The following is a 23,205-nucleotide window of genomic DNA, read 5'->3' as shown; positions in this document are numbered from 1 at the left end:
ACTTCATAACTCTCTGTAACCTTTTTTCTGGGTACCTTGCCGTCCTCTCTTTGAAATACAGTTCTCACCTATCTCTCTACATCATCTTGATATCTACAGGTCTTTTTCCCATACTTCACCTCTCTTTCTCTCTCTACTCTTGCTACTTTACCTCTCTTTCCTTCTCCTGTCTCCTGCCTCCTGCCTCTTCTGATTAGTTTTACTCTGTAGTGTATGAGGTAACAATCTAGCCATAGAAAAGATCACACAAAAAGAGGTACTAGGGACAAGGAAGGGGAAGAGAAATAAGGCGGAAATTATCAGATTTCACTCGATGAAATGGTGAAAAACATCTGATCAGTGCTTTTATTTTCTCTGTTGCAGCAAGAACAATAGTACTAAACTAGAATTATTTCTAATTACGAATATTTGTAAACTAAAGCTACAATTTATGTTCCATGTGTCTGTATTTTTAATAGAATGTACTAACCTACTGAATAGCTGCTGAGTCATACTTGCTGGGTCTTCACTACAATTAGAGCTATAGTTTAAGTTAAATCTGTCTGTCTTTTTTAATATTATGTACTAACCTACTGAATAGCCACTAAGTCATCCTTGCTGTATCTTCACTACAATTAGAGGGCCAGGCTGATTAGAATCTGAATTGCACATAAAACTCTGCTGATGCAACTCAATTAGAGCTCCAGGTGCAAAAATAAATGGTTTTATCAATTCTTTCTTTTGCTACTATTCGGCTTGTGGACCCAGGGCACAAAAGGAGATTCCAGCTCCTTTTGTATGCCCCATTTCCTGATAGTTTAAGGTATAAGGCCACCCGAAATACATATCTCAGAGGTCGCTGCAGTGAAATAATGGGATCCAAAATAAAGAGATTCATGAGGATCAAAACCATGCTAACATAAACGTAAATACGATGCTAAATAGCACTTATACATTAACAGTGATTATCCTTATATTTTGCTTTTGATGTAGCGTTCCAAGGTCTAAACTGGACTCCCCTGCAGTAAAATGTACACAATTCAGTATTCATTGAATGATTGCAGTGAGGCAAGTGCCTTTTACGGAAATGCAAAATAATGCTTTCAACTTCAGAGGTCTCTATTGGATTTTGGACTGCCAGTGTTGTTCCATTACATTACGACATTTAGCCAGATGTACAAAGGTCTTTAGTGGTAACAAATGGCCTGATTCGGAGAATCAGACCGGGTGCGACAGTTAAATGCCATTTTGGGATTTACAAACTTTATTTTGCAATTTGGTAACCTGTTATTCAATTGCACAATAGTTTTGTGATTCGATATTACGAAGGGGGTATTGAGTCGTCCCCTCCTAATAGCAGCTAGCAGTCTGATGAATGAATATTTTGCAACCAAAATGAAGTCACAAAACATCTGCTGTTTACCACCAACTTCAAGTTAGTGGTAACCCATTTGCAAATGGGACCACTTCCCCTTTGTGAATGTGGGTGTAAACATTTATTTAACCCCTTTACCGCCACGAACATAATGGTTACGTCCGTGGCTGTGCCTCTCAGGCGCCACGCACGTAACCATTACGTCCGTGTACCTGCCCTCGGGGGAAGCGCTAACGCCCCCCGAGGGCCGCCCCCCCACCACCCAGGTCAAGGCTGGAAGGGAATTTTTTGTTGTTGTTGAAATTAACATAAGGGGAGCGGCCCCTTGGGTAAGGGCCGCTCCCCAGGGGGACCAAATCATTTTTAGATCATTTCTGCCCCCCTGGGGGCAGAAAGCCCCTAGACACCAAGGATTTTATTATTCTTTTTTTCTTTTATGTTTAGGGAGCGACCTCTTCAGCAAGGGTCGCTCACTGGGGGAACAAATTGTTTCTAGGACATTTCTGCCCCCCGGGGGCTGATCAGCCTAATATAATTAGGCTGATCTGCCCCCTGGGAGGGCAAAAACCACTAGACACCAGAGAATTCTTTTTTTGTATCTTATACTTACGTATAAGGGGAGCAGCCCCTTGGGCCATACCCCCACCCAAATAAATGGGGCCAAAGTTGTTCTGCCCACCAGTGGGCAGATGGGGCATTTACCCCCGATCCACACCCCGGGGGGCAGAAAGTCTACTAGATGGTATTGAAATGAAAAAAACAAAAAATAGTGGGGTGGTGGCTACCAACCAGTATGAGCCTGGTTATGCACCCACCCCAACTAAAGGGGGTAACAGTCTTTCAGCTCTCCCCCGCACACTAAAACATTTTATCCCACAGCAAGCAAGAAGACATTTGATTATTTTGGGTTTTGGTTTCACATGTGGGCCATGAGAGCTTGGTAACTCTCAAAATCGTCCCACTTGGAATGGTCAGTGCTGCACTTTTTTTACTTTGGGATGCTGCCGTGTAGAATAATCCACAAGACCCAGACACATCTGAAAACTAAATATCTGGTTGATTACAGGGTGGTGTGCTTCACATACACCCCGCATAATTTTCTTACCCACAATGCCCGGCAAACCTCAAACTTTGCTGAAAATCACACATTTTTCTCATATTTTTGTGATGGAACCTTCTGGAATCTGCAGGAATCCACAAAATTCCTACCACTCAACATTGTCCCATCTATACCGATAAAAATTCTGCTGCACTTGTCAGCCTAAAAATGTTTTTTTCAAACTACCCTTTTGGACCCGCTTCGGGTCAATTTCGACATGTTTTTGACTCTTCCCTGTCGAAAGCACTTGACCCACCTACACAAGTGAGGTATCATTTTTACTGGGAGACTGAGGGGAACGTTGGGTGCTAGGAAATTTGTCCCGGTGCGGTGATCCCACACAGAAATGTAGGAAAAAAGTGATTTTTTAGCTAAATTTGAGATTTGCTGAGGATTCTGGGTAAGAAATTACTGGGGGATCCACACAAGTCACACCTCCCTGGACTCCCTCTGGTGTCTAGTTTTCAGAAATGTCTGGGTTTGGTAGGGTTCCCTAGATGGCTGCTGAGCGCAGGACCAAAAATGCAGGTTGCCCCCCCCCCTCCCCCCTGAAAACAGGTAGTTTTGTATTTGATAATTTTGATATGTTCGGATAGTGTTTTGGGGGCATTTCCTGTCGCGGGCACTAGGCCTACCCACACAAGTGAGGTTTCATTTTTATCGGGAGACGTAGGGGAATGCTGGGTGGAAGGATATTTGAGGCTCCTCTCAGATTACAGAACTTTCTGGCAATGAAATGTGAGGAGAAAGTGTTTTTTAGCCACATTTTGAGGTTTGCAAAGGATTCTGGGTAACATAACCTGGTGAGAGCCCCACGTCACCCCATCGTGGATTCCCCTAGGTGTCTAATTTTCATGAATGCACAGGTTTGGTAGGTTTCCCTAGGTGCCAGCTGGGCTAGAGGCCAAAATCCACAGGTAGGCACTTTGCAAAAAACACCTCTGTTTTCTATGGATAAATTGATGTGTCCATGTTGTGTTTTGTGGCATCTCTTGCCGCGAGCGCCAGGCCTACCCACACAAGTGATGTATAATTTTTATTGGGAGACTTGGGGGAACTCTGAGTGGAAGGAAATTTGTGGCTCCTCTCAGATTTCTTGTTCTCCTTCAGGGGAACCCACAAAGTCTGGGTACCTTTAGAATCCCAGGGATGTTGGATAAAAGGACGCAAATTTGGTGTGGGTAGCTTATGTGGACCAAAAGTTATGAGGGCCTAAGCGCCAAGTTCCCCAAATAGCCAAAAAAAGGCTTGGCACCTGAGGGGGAAAAGGCCTGGCAGCGAAGGGGTTAAGAGCAGGCTGTGGTCCCATGGACCACTGCCTGCTCTTAAAGAATGAAAAGATAACTTTTCACTTTTCTTTTCAAAACACATCCTGTTTTCCTCTAAGGAAATTGGGCTGCATTTAAAAAATAATTGCTTTATTTAAAAAGACGTCACAGGCATGGTGGCCTGCTGACCCCAGCAGGCCACCATCCCTGTGATTTATGGCCATTCCAAATGAGTCATAAATTACGATTTAACTCAAGAATATTGATTAGGTAGATCCATTTGCAACCCATTGAGAATCGCTAAATGTGTCTGAGACACATTAGTACATTGCTGTTTGCAATTTCCTAATTGCAAATCACAAAGAATCGCATTAGAAATCACAGAGACATTTCTATGTACATCTGGACCTTGGTGATTTAAATATTTTATTTGTATAAAATGGTAGGGTTTCTGACATTTGATGCAAAGCTTAAGGTGATAGCTGGTGCTTGGAGTTGAAGCAGCGCAATTCAGGCTCCATCCTATAAACATCATAATTGCGCAATACACATTCATTTTTGACATTATATTTACAGTGTGCCTTAATATTATTAACGTGTGTGGATACTTAAATGTATTAATGAAAGCTAAGCACTTAAAGACAGAAACTTCATAAATGTGTGCACTAGTATTCATTTGGAAACGTTTACATGTGATCATTATTAATTTTTTATATTTACACTTTAAGTTGTATTTGCAGGAATAAACATGCATTTTTTACTCACGTTTGCATACATTTGGAAAGGTATATGCGTGCACATATAATCATTATTTGAAATGCAAATTAATTTAAATGCTTGGTTAAAGTTAACCTGACTAAAAGCCTTAATTTTAAAATGTATTTTGCTTGGTTAGTGTGTTCTTTCTTTTGCAGGCATGTTTCACGGTTTCATTAGCTAGAGCAAAGGAGTATTGTTATATATATTAGTTTGTGGATAGTTAAAGACAAATGTTGGCAAGAGACATGAAGACCTAAAGAGCAGCAGAAGTTTCCTATTCATCACAATCAGGAACAGGGGATTTTCAAGGTTGCAGTAACTGTCTAAGTTCTGGGGGATGAGAAATTCAGGTGATGTTGGAAATGCACATGACAGACAAGGAGATGATTTGTTTGTGGTGGTTGAGAGAAGAGATATGATTGATGTTGAAGGTTCTGTTTGTTTCAATTAATGCTTAATGCTTATGCTGTTAGATGTTAAGGCAGATTCCAATAGACTTTAAGGAATATAGACCTCTCTGCTTCCTTTAATCTTTCAAATGTAAAACTTTATGCCAAACACATCCTTTTTTCAGGAAGACTCCAACCGAAGCCTTCACTATACTGTAATCCTGCATCTTTTTAATATTTTGTGACATGCATGTATATGGGACTGATTATAGATTGGAAATAAAACCAATTTACTTCAGTCACTGATTCCTGGTCCTCATTGTGGGGCAAAATGGGCTTCACAAAGATTTGAATTGTTTATTATTGTTAACTCCCTTGACGTCTGAGGCAACTTAAAAAGATCCATAGGATGAGAAATTGTAAATCAGGCTGCTGCACTCTCTCAATGTCATTTCCATGATAAAGTCCCTTTCATGTAGCAGATAATTTAAATAAAACAATGCATTTGGTAGAGGAACTGTTTGATGTCTAGTAGGTGGAATTACAGATACCTCTATGAGGGATAATAAGGGGAAGGTTAGTGGCTGTGCCCTCAAGTGTGAATGTGATGGGTATGGTTTGGCGTCTGCTTATGCACTAGGGCTTGAACATTGATGCCTGCCTGTGGTGACGCAAAGTTACTGTTATTTATTTTTCTCTACATAATGCGTTAACCACTAAAATTTTAAATCATTATTTACATGTATGCTCACATTATTTACATATTATTTTACACATTATTTTACAATTAGATGTAACACACTGAATGAATTGTATGTTTTCAATTAACCTTAGTTAAACTGTGCTTTTTTATGTTAGCATGAGTGGGCCTAGGTGCCTCACCCCACTTTGAAATAAACACTGTATTTTTTCTTGTTATGCATAACACCTCTTCATTTTCAGGCACACTTATCATTGTGTTTGCATTTAGACATGATATACTTTTTTAGCTCACATTTCGAAGATTGAGAGTAATTGTTAACTAGTTTGGCTGATGACTCCCAGCACCCCCAGCACCTGGGAGGAGAAGAGGTGAATACTCTTTACATTTCTTTCTGTGCTGTCGTGAAGACCATAATGATCAAAGAAGTTGGCATTGTATTAACCGTAAGAAGGATATACCAAGTATAGAATGCTCACTTGCCTCTGTCCACCTTTGCAGGCAGACATCCTTTCCCTTCTCTTGAGACCAACACTCCTTATTTTTCTGCTCCTAGAGTTAAACTTGGGAATATCCTACTTTTTACGTTAATCGAAATCTTCATCTTGTGCTTCTTTCTATACTAAATTTGCTAACACCTACAGCTTCTGAATTCCCTCAATTTGCTCAAAACCGTAACTTAGTGTTACGGAGTTTCTTTTATGGAAACAAGTTTTTGGTTGCATATATTGGCGGTCATTCTGACCACGGCGGTCGGCGGTCGCCACCCGCCAAGCGGTTCCCGCCGAAAGACCGCACCGCGGTCAAAAGACCGCGCGGCCATTCCGGCTTTCCCGCTGGGGCGGCGGGCGACCGCCAGAAGACCACCGGCCGGCCCAGCGGGACAGCCACTTCAACAATGAAGCCGGCTCGGAATGGAGCCAGCGGAGTTGAAGGGGTGCGACGGGTGCAGTGGCACCCGTCGCGATTTTCACTGTCTGCTGAGCAGACAGTGAAAATCTTTGTGGGGCCCTGTTAGGGGGCCCCTGCACTGCCCATGCCAGTGGCATGGGCAGTGCAGGGGCCCCCAGGGGCCCCACGGCACCCGTTCCCGCCATCCTGGTTCTGGCGGTGGACACCGCCAGAAACAGGCTGGCGGGAAGGGGGTCGGAATCCCCATGGCGGTGCTGCAAGCAGCGCCGCCATGGCGGGTTCCTTGGGCCAGCGGGAAACCGGCGGGAAACCGGCGGGAAACCGGCGGCTCCCCTTTTCCGACTGCGGCTTTACCGCCGCGGTCACAATGGCCCAGGAAGCACCGCCAGCCTGTTGTCGGTGCTTCCACCGCACTCCGCCATGGCGTCATGGACCGCCAAGGTCAGAATGACACCCATTGTCTTTAATAATGCAATGCTTGCCTTAACTGAACTGAATTATCTAGATCACATTCATGTATGCTGTATTCAGTTGAATACTGATTTATAACTAATTGATTTGATTTTAAATTGACTAATTTGCTAAGAAACCTTTATGGGTTCCAGCGTACACATCTCTGGCATTACTGTTGGGCCGAAATCTGCTTCACTGTCATTGCAGTGCTATTGAATTTGTGACTTTAGCCTCAGTTGAGATACAGATCCATCCAAATGGACATAGTGGAGTCTAGAGTTTGCACCATCCCTGTGCAAATACCATCCTTATCTATCCTGCTATCACCTGTCACCAACACATGATGAGAAAGGCCTGGGGCTCCTTAAAGGAAGCTCTTGCTCATGTGAGACTGTTCACGCTATGCTGAATCACTCTCCTACCAGCAACACAGAAAGTCCAGGGGTGAGAGACAAAGATTTCTTCTAGCAATCATGCAGTCATTTCAAATGATATGTGGTTCATCAGCTCTGGGTGGAGTCTAATTGCAACTTTATCAGCGGACTACATTGGATGATCTTGGGTGAAATATGAAATTTACTTTTTACCTGAGGTCTCATGTCTACCAACACTGAAAATGGTTAAAAGCAGGTAAACACATCATGAATATCAGTAAATAGGCACTCGCTTTCTAGCACTAGAAATGCTTCCATCCAGGGGCAACGCGGCCTCTACAACCGATTTGTAAATCCAACTCAAATACATTTTAAATTGGCCAAAGTGTGAAATGTGAATCCCCTCTCTCTCAGGTAACTCAGCCTTTGAGGAAACAGTTGTGTCCCTGAAATCTAAAAATACTCCTTCCGTTTACATGTTTTTACAAGCGCAGTTACTATGTGGCTGTTTCGGCTACACCATTCAAGACTTGCTCCTAAAGCACAGGGCACCTTTGGAAAGGTCAGCGTAAGTACCTCTCCCAAGCTGTCTCTGCTTGATCAAACTACAGTATTTCTCGACAGACTTCTCATTTCCTCTTATTCCTCCACCCATTAGCACCTATCTCATTTTGTGCCTTGGCTGTATAGTCCAACTATTATATTTTCCATAATCAGTGCGCAGCAGAAGCAGGTCGATGGGCCTGTGATGTGTGGTGTGGACAGCTGGTTTGTTTTCATACCGCACTAATTATAGCAATGGCCTCTAAGCACTGCCATCAGTAAGGAGTGGCCCGGATTTATCACTCCTGCCTGTCCTGCCCTTTTAACAAAAGTACATTAGTGAAGGAGTCTTGTGGCTTTACCTAACGCTATAGGGTTGGTTTAAAGCCTACATTAAAGCTATGAATCATTCACTCATTCTCATGCCAAGTGCACCCATTTACCACACAAAGGATTCACCATGAAAACTATCTTTGCAAATGGTTTCCATTTATGCCTATCACAGGCCTCGAGGTCCAGTACCATCAAGTACACACAACGCAACACACAACATACACATGCACAAATGTACATAAAGAGAAAGAGTGGCTTTTGTGCAGTCGCTTTCAACCATTGGCTAATGTGGCTCAACAGGCTTTAGATATTGCTTAAGACAAGTCTTCATCAGTGTTAGTATTAGCCCATGGCATATTGCAAATCTCAACAACCAAAAAAGTAGTACCTCTCCTCAGTCTCACGAAAACACACAGTAATATCCCATAGCAGCCATCTTAGATTCTTGTTCTAGCCATTTGAAGATGGTTATCTTCTGTGTCATATGCTAACCCATGAATTGTGCGCTTGAGCACTGATGCAAGCAACTGCAGAGAAAGCCAATAGACACCATTCGCCTACTAAAGGTGAGATCTATTGGCTGTGCCAATGCCTGTTGTTTATTAAACCATGTATGGTTATTATAAGGTGTCATGGAGCATCTCTTGGGAATTTAAAAATGAAGTACTCTAATCATGATTTGGGTCATTGGAATTCTTTTTAGATATATTTGCTTTATTGATTACGTTTACCTGATGCTCTCAAATTATATGAGTGGATATATCCTGATACTGAAAAATTCTATATATTTTTAAATATGAAAAATAACAAAATATTATTACCTGTTTCTGATGGAACTTCACCATTTGTTGATTCTTGAGATTTCTCATCTGTTTCTTTCTCATGTGTTGAGCATATCTCTTTACTGGTTGCTTTAGAAAATACAGTGAATACACATTGTAGTATTAGACAATGAGAAAAATATGTCTGATGCAGTTTTTCTTTGAAAATCTATACATTTATGTCATTGATTTATAAATTTGCTCTTCTATGTTGGTGCCATGTTTGATTAGGCTATTAGGAATCATGAACTACTATACATCTTTATTATTATCTGAACATTGCAAGCACTAGTTTAAAAATTCTCTGACTACAGACTGATTTTGTTACTCTATTGTCATCACGGGATTCTGGTGACATTGACACACACGCATTGTCAAACCAATAGCTCTCTTTTATTGGCTTTCTTAAGTTTTGTTTTCAATAGATCATTTTATCACTTCATCTTGGCCATCACTACGTTTTCCTCACGGGTCGGATGCCATCATGAATGAACCGCTCTTATATTAGCACAAATGCCGGGTCCCTGACCTCCAGCTCCTTGTCTCCCACATCGAAGCAGAAAACCTTCATAGAGCACTCCATTTTTGATTTATGAACCCTGAGGCACTGCATACTTCCATGGGTGCCTTTTCTAGGGATTTGTATGAAATCACACCTCAGTACTGCACACGGAGATGTCTATTATGTGAGTAAAATTCCTTCTCTTCTCTTATGCAAATATGCTTTGCCGTAATAGCAGGACTTGTCGCTTACTTCAAAATAATGGTTTTCTTCCCCTACGAAACTACAGCTACTCTTTCAGATATGGCCAGCCTCAATTTTACAATGGTTTTTTTTCGATCTAAAACGCTTGATTTAGTTTTGCTTTGCTCTATTTCCATGCCTTACCTGTCTCCTTTGTGCTCAGTTATTTTTTCTTGTATCCTGATTATTACCTGCTAAATAGTATAGGGTTGAACCGCTGTCCACAGCCGCTGTACAGGGAAAACAATTATTCATTGACTCTAAATAAAGAGGGTTGGACCTTATCACTGAAAAAACCTTCCTCCTTAAAAGCACCTGTCTCCACCCAAAATCGATTATTTTAGTTTTTCCGCCCTTTGCTCCATTTTCACTTTCGGCACTGTGTGTTAACTTGATACATGGAACACTTTTTTATTTCTTTATTGATATTAATTTTCTCCTTTTTTACTGCCTATAAATATTGTTTTGATACAAGGAAAACATTATTTTGGTCATATCCTTCTTTTACATTTGACTGCATTTAACAATACACTGTATGGTATTGAGTAAAATCAAGTAAACAATGTGTTTTAATTACACCTACATAGGCACTGTTGCATAAAAATGCATATGAAGATGCGCATGGTGGCCATCTTGAGATGATGCTTGTTCTTAAGGAGTAAGAAAAATCGTTCAAAGATGGACGCCAAGTATACGTGCACACAAAAGGATTCCATCTCTCAAAGTGTTTTCATTTCCTAGAAAAACAATCATTACAGACGACCTGTGCGTGTTCACGCAGCCATGGTGACCATTTTTTAAACAGTTTTGTTAAAAAAAGAAAGATCATTGAAAATACTGAAAGATGGTTTCTGTGCCTGCAAGTATACATGGTTGCCATCTTTTTACTTTATTTTTAGTTTACTATTTCAACATGGAAGATGAAATAAAGTATGCACGATTGAGGGGAGCTAGTGGTCCAGAAGCAGGGTGCAGTCTTTGGGCCCTCAATATGAGTGATGAAAATAAATAAATAAATATAGCACATAGTACTGCGAGCTGCTAGGAGCAGGAGGCTGCAAAGATTATTTTACAAAGAGTGGGTGCATTGTGTACAACTTCCTGACATCAGTGTGAAGGTTCCAGGTCCTAACTCAAGCTACATAAAGGGGGTGCAATGGATGAACATAGGAATTGGGAGAGTTGTGAGGAGAGGGAAGAGGAGAAAGAGGCAAAGAGAGAGAGGGAGTGAGAGAGAGACAGAGAGAGAGACAGAGAGAAAGAGAGCGAGAGAGAGAGAGGAAAGGAATGCACTCCAATGGCAAACTAAAATACACCTAAAAAAGTTAATCCCCTTCAGATCAGCAGTTAGAGTCAGCTCAGAGTCTGCTTTCACTTTGGTCAGTGCAATAAGGCATAACTTTGCCTCTCAAGGACCAACCTCTGCAAGAAAAGAAACACTGGAATGCTCCCTTTCCAGTGCTCTCTCTTCCTAGTGGATCCCTGCTTGTCGATCGCACTGGAAATGCGATCCCCAAAGAGAGATCTACCCACTTGACACCTGAAAAAACTCTTTGGGAGGGAGCAATGCTACCCCCAGGTCACAAGTCTTTCCCCCTGGTCACACGTCTAGGTTTTACCTCAATCCGCTCTTCTGGGAGTTCTGAAAAACACCAGTAGATGCCAAGAACCCCATTGTCCTTCTACCTCCCAGGAGGGAATATTGAGGGTTTATAAAAAAAAATTCTGGGGTGGGGACAGAAAAGCCACTTGACACCAGCGCTAATAAATGTCTATTTCTCTTTAGTAAAAAAATAATAGTGAACGCGGAGGCCGAACCAGGATCTGACATCAAAAGCCACAACTTTAATTTTGTCCTCCTGGGGCCTGGAACATCCCCATGGCAAGCAAGAGGAAATTGGATTCCTTGGTTTTGGTATGTGGGTCGGCAGGGCTTAGGGTAAATACCAATTTGTTTCTCACTTGCCATGCTGAATGGCTGCATCAATCAGGCTCCAGATTAGCTGGCAATCAGGAACCTTATTAAACCCAGATATCTATGAAAAGCCCGCACCGCCCCGCTGATTACAACCTTGATCTTCACCAGCCTTTTCATGGCAGTGTGACTCCATGAAGAGGCTGGCAGAAGTCAAGTGTAGGGGGTACAGCAGGGCCCCTCCACTGCCAACGTCCATGGCAGGGGTCCCCCTGTACAGCACCCTTGAAATGTGCACTGTCTGCTGTGCAGACAGTGCACGTTTCAAGGGTGCTGGTACACCCTACGTGTGGCTGCATTGCTGCCGGCTCAATTATGAGCCGGGAACAATGCTGCTGCACCTTTCCCACTGGGCTGATGGATTATAACCTTGATTTCCAATCATCAGTCCAGAGGGAAAGTTGTAATGGGGTCAGTGAGGAGACTGCCAGCACTGTGGTGGTATCCTCATCGGGAGTTTGGCGGTCAGATGTTTCTGACAGTCAAGCTCGGAATGACCCTCAAAATGTGCCCCAAAAGTGCTCTGCGAAGCAGGGGGAGACAGGGATCAAGCTGCTCCACTATCCACCCAATGTGAGTTGCCAATCAGATTGATTTTGAGACTTCTCCAACTAAGTTCTTCTCCTCAGCAGAAAATTCATTTCAGCAGTCCTTCACCAGAGGTGTATCTGACCTTTTGGAATTGTCTTTGATTACAGCCTTCTGCTTCATCCTGCTGGAGATTTTCAACTTCCGTTTTGACAACCAAGTCTGAAGGTAACAATCTTCATCTCAGCTTCATTCCATGGCCATCCGATGATGACGCTCCCTTCTCGGACACCCCTGCAGCCTTGCCCTGCTGTACTTTCACCTTCTCAGACATTTTTCTCTCAAATGCTTTCTAAGTCCAAAGGTTAGTGCTCACTGGGCCCAATCTGCTCATTGTAAGCAAACAACGCTCCATCGTGGTCAGCCTTAACCTTTGACTTGGCCTGGTCTTGCGAGACCAGATGTCCGCAGTTGACAATGTTATCTTATGGCACTATTTTGAACCTTAATCTTGAAACATTCATAACTCCAACTCTACTGATTGGATTTCTGTCATTTTCAAGTCAAATAATTTATTAATCTGTATTCTTATTTTTCTAAATTGGTTCGGGATATTTCTCATGTCATGTTTTCACTTTATTACTGTTTGTGTGCTGCAAAAATACTTTACACACTGACTCTAAGTCAAGCCTGACTGCTTTCTGTGCCAAGCTACCCAGCAATTTAGCAATTTTCTGTGGTTCACCCTGCCAGAGATTGTGGCTATTGCTTGACCAAGGCCTACACCCCAGTCATTCAACAACACAATTTCTCACATTGGTGCTCAGCTGTGGGACCAGGACTTGTGTTTGCGTAGTACCATGCAGTGAGTTGTGTTCCATAAAAATCCCAGATAAATAATTTGACTTCAGAGAGACCTCTTTTTAAATTCTCTTTAGTTTAGATGGGCTGTTTTTAGTTTTTTTTTTCTAAATTTAATAACCCTGCCTTCCTCTACTACCATGGAGATGAAACTGATGAATGTTGACAACCTCACCAAAGCTGAACTCAAGAAGCTCTGCAAGGACATGGGGCTGAATGTGGGCAGGAAAGCTTCAAATGTGGATCTACAGATAGCCCTCTGAGCCTATGAGGGTGTCAAAAGGCTGCAGGCAGCAACAGAGGAGGAGGATCCTGAGGAGGACCTGGGATTATGTAAGCATGAGGACCAGGACCCAGAGGAGAACCAGGAGCTACAGGAAGGACCCCTCTGGCCCCATGAGGAAAATCAAGATACCAAGGATGGAGCATGGAACAGTGTGTCTTCCAGCAGACTGTAACACATTGAGTTGGAGGATGGGAGGGAGGGAAGGATGCTCAAGCTGGAGCTGGCCAAACTATGGTTGAAGAAGGAGAAGGCTGAGAGGGCCTTGATTAAAAACAGGCTAATGTTGGAGCATGGAAAACCATGAGGGTTGTTGGACATGAAAGCCAAGCAAGTGGAGTCCAGCAGTAATGGTGGCAGCAAATCAACAGTGTCTATTAGAGAGGTGAGGGTCTGCATCACCTAGAGCTGGTCCCCAGTTATGTGGTGGGAGATGATATAGATAAATGGTTCTCAGCCCATGAGGTAGCTCTGAGGATACACAGGATCCCAGAGGAGTACTTGGGGAGAAGCTTATGGAGGTACATCCAAATGATGGGGTGGGGCACACTGCTGACACTAGAGGCAGAGCACCAGACAAAGTATGCCCCCATGAAGACCATTCTTCTGTCTAAATTTAGGTTGCTCCTGAGAAATACAGGCAAAGGTTCAGGGACAACCACAAACTCCCAAGCAAGTCTTGGTTGGACTTCAAAGACTACACCAGCAAGGAACAGAAGGTCTGGGTGAGGGGCAGCAAGACGGATGCATTTAATGGGGTGTACAACCTGATTTTGAGGGAGCACATGCTTAATACTTGTGTAATGGAGCTGCACCAACACCAAGTAGATAGCAAGCTGACGGACCCAGGACACTTGCTGAGGAGTTGGAACATTGAGACAGCATTAAAGTGCCCAAAAAGGCATCCGGGGGACTCCCAAAAAGGTGGTTAGGGTTCCCACCAGAAGAAACAGGGGGAGATAAAAATAAGGAGTCTTCTCAAGGCAAAGGGTCCCAATCCCAGTGTGGCCACAATAAGAAAGACTGCTCTGACAAACAAAATAACAAATGTAACCCTAAGTGCTATAAGTCTTATGAGTATGGTCATTACAAGGGTGATCCCAAGAGGGCACAGCTTCCTACTTGAGGTGAATCAGAGGGTTGGCTAGTGTAGTGCTTCGGGAGGAGATAGCCCCACTTAGTGGGGGGAAGTCAGTGAGGATACCCTAGTTTCTCTGGGTTAGAAGGAAATGGTGCCAAATGCTCACATTCCTACCAATACTGCAAAGTACAGGCAGTGGGTCACCATCAATGGGCAGAGGGTTGGGGCTCTGAGGGATTCTGGAGCCAGTATGACTTTGATAAGGTATTATCTAGTGTCCTCAGAGCAACTGATTCCCAATACATTCCACCAGGTTGTAATAGCAGACAACCGGGTGAGAGCCACTACACTGTGACTCTAGTTCACTTCAAAAGACAGGGTACTTGGGTCTTCTGAAAGTTGCTGTGAGTCCTGCCATGCCTGTGGATTGTTTTCCAGAGAATGATCTTCAGCAGACTGCCTGGAAGGAAGTGGAGCTCAGGCTACATCTGGGAATCCTCGGGTTCAGTGACCACTAGATCCATGGATGCCTAGAAAGGGAGTCAGGAGGTCTAGAGCCTGATAAAATGGCATAGACAGCTGACAAGAGAGCAGAGGGTAAGGAGCATGGAAACAATAGCCCCTAAATGTCTCACAAAGTTAGTGGATGGGATGCCAGAGGATGTCACCATGTAGCCTACTGGGGAGGACATTGCGTCCCTTGGTGACCTGCTTGAGCTTGCTGGATGTCAAGCAGAAGGGAGCCAGAGAGGAGTTTTGTAAAGCATAAAGAGAGTGCACATCTCTAAAGGGCATGCGGCAACAGGCTGAAGCACAGGCAGCTGGTGATGCCTCTGGAGATCACTGTATCAATGCTGCATTGGCTTCCTACTGGGGCTGGCTCATGAGATACCTCTGGCAGGACACCTGGGACAGGATTTCCTCAGATAAATTAGAAAGATCTGCTTAACCTGCCAGGCCTATGGGAAGGTAGGGCAAGAGTGGGAAGGCAGGGCAAAAGCTGAAAGCTCCCCTGAATCACTTGCCTGTCATTGGAAACTCCTTTGAAAGGGTAGGCACTGACATTGTAGGGCCTCTGGACCCCAAGACAACCACTGGCAGCAGGTTTATCCTGGTTGTAGTGAGCCATGCCACTAGGTACCCAGAGGCCATACTTTTGAGGACCTCACCGGCAGTGGCTAGGCCCCTGATGGAGCTTCTCACCAGAGTGGGCTTCCTGAAGGGAGTGGTGTTTGACAGGGGCACCAACTTTATGTCTGAATATATACAGCCAATGTGGAAGGAATATGGAGTTATTTATATGTTTTCCACACCCTACCATCCACAAACAAATGGGCTTGTTGAGAGGTTTAACAAGACCCTGAAAGGCATGATTATGGGCCTACCTGAGCCCATGGGACAGAAGTTGGATGTCCTCCTACCATGCCTTACAGGGAGGTCAAACAGAACGGGACTGGATTTAGCCCATTTGAGCTTCTTTATGGTCACTGTTGGACCTGGTCCTTGTGGCAGGTTCATCCCCTGACTTTTTTCCTCCTTCCTCCTATTTTTTTCTGACCTCTCACTGTTGGCTCTAGGACTCTGAGCACTTTATCACTGCTAATCAGTGCTAAAGGGCAGGTGCTCTCCTATCTACAGTTGGTGTGACTGGCTTATAACTATTTGGCAATTATAATTTACCTGTAAGCCCCTTGTACAGTGGTATCTCTATACCTAGGGCCTGTAACTTAAATGCTACTAGTGGGCCTCCAGCGCTGCTTGCGCCACCCACTGAAGTAACCTTTCAAACCTGTCTCAGGCCTGCTAGCGCAGGGCCTATGTGCACAGTTTTCTGCCATAGGGACCTGGCATCTTAATTTACTTGCCAGGTCCATAACTCTCTTTTTACTAAATGTAAGTCACCCCTAAGGTAGGCCCTAGCTAGCCCTATGGGCAGGAAGCTTTCTATGTAGAAGGCAGGAAATGTGCCAGGTTGCGTGGCCTGGCCTGGTAGTGACAACAGCCTAACTGGGTGTCTCACTGCTGTGAGTGCTACCTTCTCATAGGATTGCATTGGAAATGTGTAGGGGCATTGTCTGATTTATGAGGGGTAGCGTAGGCATTTTTGGTATGTTTGGTATGGTTGTAATGGTGATGAAAAATGCTGCTTACTGGTGTGAGTGGATTTTTTATTACTATTACAGAAATGCCACTTCTAGAAAGTGAGCATTTATCTGTGCTTATGACTCTGGTGTTTTGCAGCTTGACTCTAATCCACATCTGGAAAGAGTGACATTTGGGCTTTGTTCATACGTTTCAGACAGCCTGTACACAGGGCGGATGGAGATGTCACAGAGGTGCACCTGCATACTGAAAAGTCTTCCTGGGCTGAGAAGAGGGAGAGGCGGGCCACACCTGCATTTGTGAAGGCTGTGCCCTGGCCACACGCAATAGGGTCGTTTACCCCCAACTAGTGTTTGGAGCCTGTGCTGGAGGAGAGAGGGGGCACTCCCAGAACCAGCCGTAACTGGTTGGAACCTCCTCTCCCCTTCCTATGTAACACACTGTTAAAATGAGTAAAAGTACAGGGGAATTTTACCCACAATTTGGGAACTCTTGGAGACATCTTGGAACTGGACACAGAATGCTGGAAGGACTCACCAGGAACCGCCATGGACTGCTTCTGCTGTGCTGACCTGTGACCTGCTTCGTCCCTGTAAGGAACTGCCACCTGCCTGCATCCATTTTGTGCTGGCCTGCTGCTAGGCTCTGCCCCCAATGCTTCATTATTCTTTGTCCCCCAGGGACAGGGTGATGTGGCCCCTGACTCCTGCAACTGAAATCAAAGAGTGCTTCAGTGCTTGAAACTAGAGTCTGGAGGGTGCTATTCTCATTTCTCAAAGAACTGGCGCTTTGGAAAGCGCTTTATCTTTAGTACCCCAGCGCTTGAGAGCGCTTGTTGCTGCAAAGGGATTCACCACCGCAACTCGGCTTTGTTTGTTCAAGCGCGCCGGAGTTGCGCTGTCACTGGGACCCCTGGGCACCAACAGATTGTAGGAAAGGAGCAAGCACGCTCCTACCGTGCCCCCAGGGCAAAGCATGCTCTGAGGAGTTCCCCTGGGGCACAAGCAAGCACTTGCTGTGGTGCTGCTTCACCGCCTGCTGCCCAGGCATGGCCTTTGTGGTTTTCAAAGCCGGGCGGGGAAGGAAGACTCATCGGAGGCACCCCGCCCCGCCGGGCCCCTTTGGTTCTCTTGCGATCAAGACGGGCGGGAAGCCTCATCGGAGGCTCCCCCCAGCCCCACAGAGGCCCTAATTATTCATCGGAAAGACCTCAGGCAGGGCGGAAGCCTCGTCGGTGGGCCCCGCACCAGAGGTCTCCCTTGGGGGCCCCTGTAAGAGTCGTGTGGGGCCCCCCCTTCGGTGGCCAAACTGGTTGTTTCTTGGCTTTCGCCCCTCCCTCTCAATGGAGAGCCAGTTGAGCCCCTGGGGGGCCCCCAGATCGCAGGCCCCAAGGGGTGCCCGATATTAAGGAAACAGAGGTGGTGCGTGCTGCCCCACTCCCCCTGACATAAACAGCCCCCGTTTTGGTGCACAGGAGCACCAGGGGCCCCCTTTTGATCTTCGTGGCACTGGAAGTGCTGTTCATCAGAAATACAGGTACTTTAAAAAGGACATACATATTCCTGATGGTCCTAGTGTGGACATTATTGATTCACATGTTGCCTACCTATTTTTATGATGGGACATATATGCTTGCTAGTGTTTCTTTTATGGGCATGACATGCTTATATGTGTTTTTCACTTGCCATATGTTTTATAATGTTCCTGATATGGGCGTTGATGATATTTCTGTGACAAGTGCATTGGTGTAGTAATATAATTCTTGACTATTGCTTATGTTGCACAATACTAAGAAACCTGTGTGTTATATGTGACTACCGCTGGTTCTGCAGAGTAACTAATGTGTAACGTTCTGACAACTGCCAAGGTAGCAGGATTTTACTGACATGTGTTTGGTCTAATAATTGTGTTGTGTACAATACAGTATATTTTCATATAACTTGGTGTTGTGTTCCTTTGTGGTGGGGATAGTGCATCACGTGTGCTGTGTGTGTTGTGCAAACGCTTTACACAATGCCTCTGGGATAGGCCTCACTGCTCGTGCCAAGCTACCAAGGGGGTGATCAGGGGTTATCTTGGACGTGTAACTCCCTTACCCTGACTAGAGTGGGTGGGTTCTGTCTGGCTTAGGTGCATACCCTAGCCAACCAGAAACCCCATCTCTAACATGGTTGTCAGCGGTGAGGATAGGACTTGCGCTTGCACAAAATTCTAACAGTCACTCTGTAAGGGGACCTCTCACCCTAGTTAAGTGTGGAAGCAAGCTCCCAAGAAACCTCCCCAGGATGTGGTTAGCTACATACTAGCCCTCCAGAAGCAGATGGCCAAGCTGTGAATGAAGGCTTCTGAGAACTTGGGAGGAAAATGTCTTACCAGCTCAGGGGTTATAAAAATTGATTTTGTAATTAATCATTATTTTTAAAAAAACATGTTAAACATTCCAATTATTAACAATATAACGTATAAAAGTAAAATGTTTTTTTGTGACAGCAGAAGAGGTACACTTAAGTTTCTTTTCAACTACAATCCCAAAACAGTACACATATGACTCTTTATTTGCATGGGCTCCATAGGAAGCCTCCATCGTTTACACCAGATTCTAAATCTGGTAAGTAACTGCCATGATGTATTACCAGTTTATAACAAAATTAATCAACTACTGTTGCTTCATCAAAAAAGGCCTTCCAGGACAAGCTGACAGGGCTATCTGGGAGCCTGTCAGAGAAGTGCTGCGTGTCTGCTTTGACTGAAAGCAGAACACACAACTGCAGGTTGGTGAATGAAGGCTGCGAAGGTAGTGGGGGTGGTTAAGTGTGGCACTTAAGGTTTTTTCTTCACTTTTGGGTGAGGGAGGAAAGATCATGTTATGTATGGCTCCCTTATTACTCCTCTGCCCATATGTAGCAGTTAAAAGCAGGGGCATGTGATATGGGTGCAATCAATAATATAAATTATAGATGAATAAGAAGTGAATTCCTGTGATGTTTTTCACCTCAGGTTCTGAGCGACATCATAGACAACTCAAACTTTAATCTTGTTCTCTATTTGATTTCACTCAGAACCCCTCAGTGAAAAACATCACTGTAATTCACTGTTACTCGTCATTAATCCTGTATTTAATTCCATCAGTGTCTTCTTGCTACCTCACAAAGATGATTCTCCATAATCTTGCACATAGCTCCCAGAAAATGAGTAGGTGGAATTGAGATCTCAGAAGGTCTACTCTATATGACAACTGAAACTCAACACTAAGTCCAAGAATGTGCTGTTCTGAGATTACAGCTGGGTCCAAGCTCACAATATAGTGGGCAGATTAAAAGTAGATCTAATAAAGACTCACCCTGCTCCCTTTCATAACCACATAGAAGTGCATAATTTCCATAATAGGCCTCCCAAGTATATAGTATGGATAAAGATCCAAATGTATCTGGTTTACCTCTGTTAGTAAGGAACTAACAGCAAAAAATCCTGAGGGTTTTTTTCAGTGGACATCTTCAAGTTGAAGTAGCATTAACATTTTTTGCCCGCTAGATAATCTTGATCAGATTTAAAGGCGACGAAATGGTTAGACATTTTCATATAAACTTTGATGGCACACCAAAAGACCCATGTCTTTCACATCATAGCCAGCTATCCTAAGTTTAGTAGAAGTGCGTCTCTTTTAGACCTATGGATGCCACACCACATTTGCCCTGTTGAGAATATTTCAGAAAATGACTCACTGGCTATACAACAAGCATTGCTAAATTTACGTTTAACGGGAAAAAATATTGTTATGGCATCATTTTGAGTCTCTAAAGACCACAGGCCAAACTGCCAAACAGTATTGCCTGAAAAGATGAAACTTGAAGAAGCTATAAAGCGTTCCTAAGAACTTTCCTACCAAATCCGCAAAATAGACTGTACATCCATTATAAATTGAGGGCATCCGTTGAGAACTATTGAAATACCTTCCCCTCATTTGCATTTTGAGTGCAGACTCATATAGGCCACTAAAGGTTAAACTAATGTGCTGAAGTGCATTTATTGTAAACCATGCCTGGCTTATGCTGGATGTTTGATCCAAGAAAGTATTTTCAGTAAAAACTAGACCATGGTATACGTATTAAGTACTATAGAAAGCTTAGCAATCTCCGACTACAATGCAGCTCACATCTTATTTCATGAAAAGACCAGGACCCGGTTTTTATGTTTGTTAAGCATTAGTTTATTTTTTTAACAAAAAGCCAAAGGTAGGTGTCTTTGAAGGCCCACTGAGGTCGGGTCTACGATAAACGAGCCTAAAACAAACGGGTCATCTGCGTACATTAGTGTGGTTATGTGCCTCCTCTTCAATTTAGGTAAAAAACAGTGAGCAGTTAGTTCCATGAGCATATCGAAGATCAGACGAATGATGAGAAACCAGGAAGCCTCATCCTTGCTTTAGTCCGTTTGGCCCTGAAATGTAACTGCACACTGGCACTCACCATCATCTGAACCTCTGCCCAATAGTTGGTATACAAGCTTTTCAAAATTCCCATCCATGCAATATAAAGAAGAAAAGTCGCATACAGCATGACTTTCTCTGGCTATTTACCGACGGAACACTGATTTTCTATCTACCTACCAGGTTACCCAATGTTCTTAAATCCCTCTTTTGGACCGTTTCTTCCGTAGGCAGTTGCAGAATAACTTATTTTTTTTAAAAGAAAAAAGAAATACTAAATTTGGTAAGGGTAGAATAAGAACACTTTCGTTTTCTGGTAAATATTATTGGGCCTATTGAAGTACATAAAGTAGTACTCCAATACCCTTACATGACTTTGTGAATTTGTCACAAAACTTCTAAAAGGGGAATACAATGCGAATACCGGAGAATATTCATATACAATTAGTACAAATAGAAAGATTATGCCCTCTTTGGACTTTTACTAATAGGTTGTTGGAAAGTTTGGGGCCTATTCACAAAGCAATGAAAGAATACGTCAATCAGTTCTCACGTAGTGGTACTTAATATACCCACAAACGTTCTCATGAATCAGACCCTAGGAAAATATTTGGATTTGTGTCTCAAAAACCTTAATTCGAAAATTAAGATTTTTATCTCCTCATCACAGTGATAAATTGACCTATCTCGTATGATATCTGTCAGTCACTTACCTGTTTCTTGATTTTCTTCCGGGAGGACACATTTCTCTTCCTGGCCCACTGGAACCACCCCTGCTGGTTTTGAGAGACCATCGATAACATCAACGACCTGCTCGGGCACATTTTCAGGTGGGGTCCTACCGTTGCACTCAAGGCTGCTGGATGCAACGCTAACTTCGTCCGTCATGATTTTAAATTGGTCTATCAGGTTTGCTGCTACTGAAAATGCCCACGTAAACCGTACAATAAGTTAGTAAGAAGTACAACTAAGGATGTCCAGTCCGAATTCCTGCCCTTAATCTTCCAGACGTCAGTAGTGTTCAGCCATCGTCCAATAAAGGTTTGCAAGAGAGGACAGAACGGACCAAAAGACAGAAAGTGTGAAGCATTGTCTACGATTCGTCAAAACTTCTGCACCCCCTGCCTTATTCGAGCCAATTAGAGAGCTCTCTGGTGGCTTAAGGGTTTACATTGCATAATAATCAGATGCAACATTCTTTCTTCATTTACATAGACAAACAATTCGCAGCAGTCAGCCCTTTGTGCTCTCACCAGAGTGTGACAGTGAGCGTGTCAGGCCAAGACGTAAAAAGAGAGATTTTGTGCTCCCATGAGAATAGGCCTTTGTGCTTTTTCCTGTAACAAGAAAAATAATTGTTTTAAACCTTTAATCCGTGGTGAGTGACCACCTTTCGTCACATTGGCTGTGTGTTACCAGCTTAACATTCCCAAATAGGATTTGGCCCTAAAAGACCCTATGTTGTTCTGATTTGACAATGATTTCATTTTATATTTTGTAAATGTGTTTTTTTTGTTTTCCTAACATAATTGTGCACGACTGCACCAACTGTCATTTGTTTAGTTGTTGCTTGTTCATTTCTAAGATCGAACGCTAATTTAACTTATAATGGTTGCAATTTTAAAGTGCAACGTAGGCTTTGCAATTAATCTGATAGGTGTTTATGAACACCAAGCGTGAACACTCAATGAGCGCCAACAGCGATTTGTTACACTGAAGTACCATATGGCATATTCTACTGGCTGCATTTTTGCGTGGATTTATGTTCTGTTCGCATCATTAGAGAAGAGAACAAACTTTCGTGTTCTACTAATTTAGTTTTTAAGAAAAGGAAGGAAGGGAGAGGGAGGAATTACAAAAGATAGGAAGTAAGGAAGGGACCTAGAGAGTGAGAAGAAATAGAAGAAAACAGAAAGGAAAAAGCAAAGAAACAGATGGAAAGATGGGAGAGGAAGGAAAGAAAGAAGGGAGGGATGGAGAGGGATGGAAGGAAAGAGGGAGGAAAGGAAGAAACAGAGGGAGCGATGGAGGATGAGCTGAATCCCACTGCTCTTTACACCCATGAGAATGGGCCCTCAATAAGAAAGCTACAATTTTGCTTATAACATTAAAAATCTAGTTAGTGAGTACTTCATTTACAAGAATCTGACGCATTGGCTCTGATCTGTCAGATTTCTTGCACTACCCTACGGCCCCCT

General features: G+C 43.5%; 1 protein-coding gene across 2 annotated transcripts in view; it reads right to left on the bottom strand.

Moving 5' to 3' along the window:
• ERMN (ermin) overlaps positions 1–22,176 on the bottom strand; it is a 44,422-nt gene extending 22,246 nt beyond the window's left edge. The window contains exons 1-2 of one of the 2 annotated variants that reach the window (XM_069225151.1): positions 21,721–22,156; positions 9,006–9,095 (exon numbers count right to left, since the gene is read on the bottom strand). In XM_069225151.1, coding sequence (XP_069081252.1) covers positions 9,006–9,095; positions 21,721–21,895 — 265 coding nt within the window. In that variant the 5' untranslated portion in view covers positions 21,896–22,156. Of the gene's footprint in view, positions 1–9,005; positions 9,096–21,720 lie in introns of both variants that reach the window. The other variant, XM_069225152.1, reaches the window with a different exon arrangement.
• Between the last annotated feature and the right edge of the window lie 1,029 nt (positions 22,177–23,205).

Source organism: Pleurodeles waltl, chromosome 3_1 (genome assembly GCF_031143425.1).
Source record: "Pleurodeles waltl isolate 20211129_DDA chromosome 3_1, aPleWal1.hap1.20221129, whole genome shotgun sequence".
Taxonomy (NCBI): domain Eukaryota; kingdom Metazoa; phylum Chordata; class Amphibia; order Caudata; family Salamandridae; genus Pleurodeles; species Pleurodeles waltl.
This window is presented reverse-complemented; position numbering and strand designations above follow the sequence as displayed.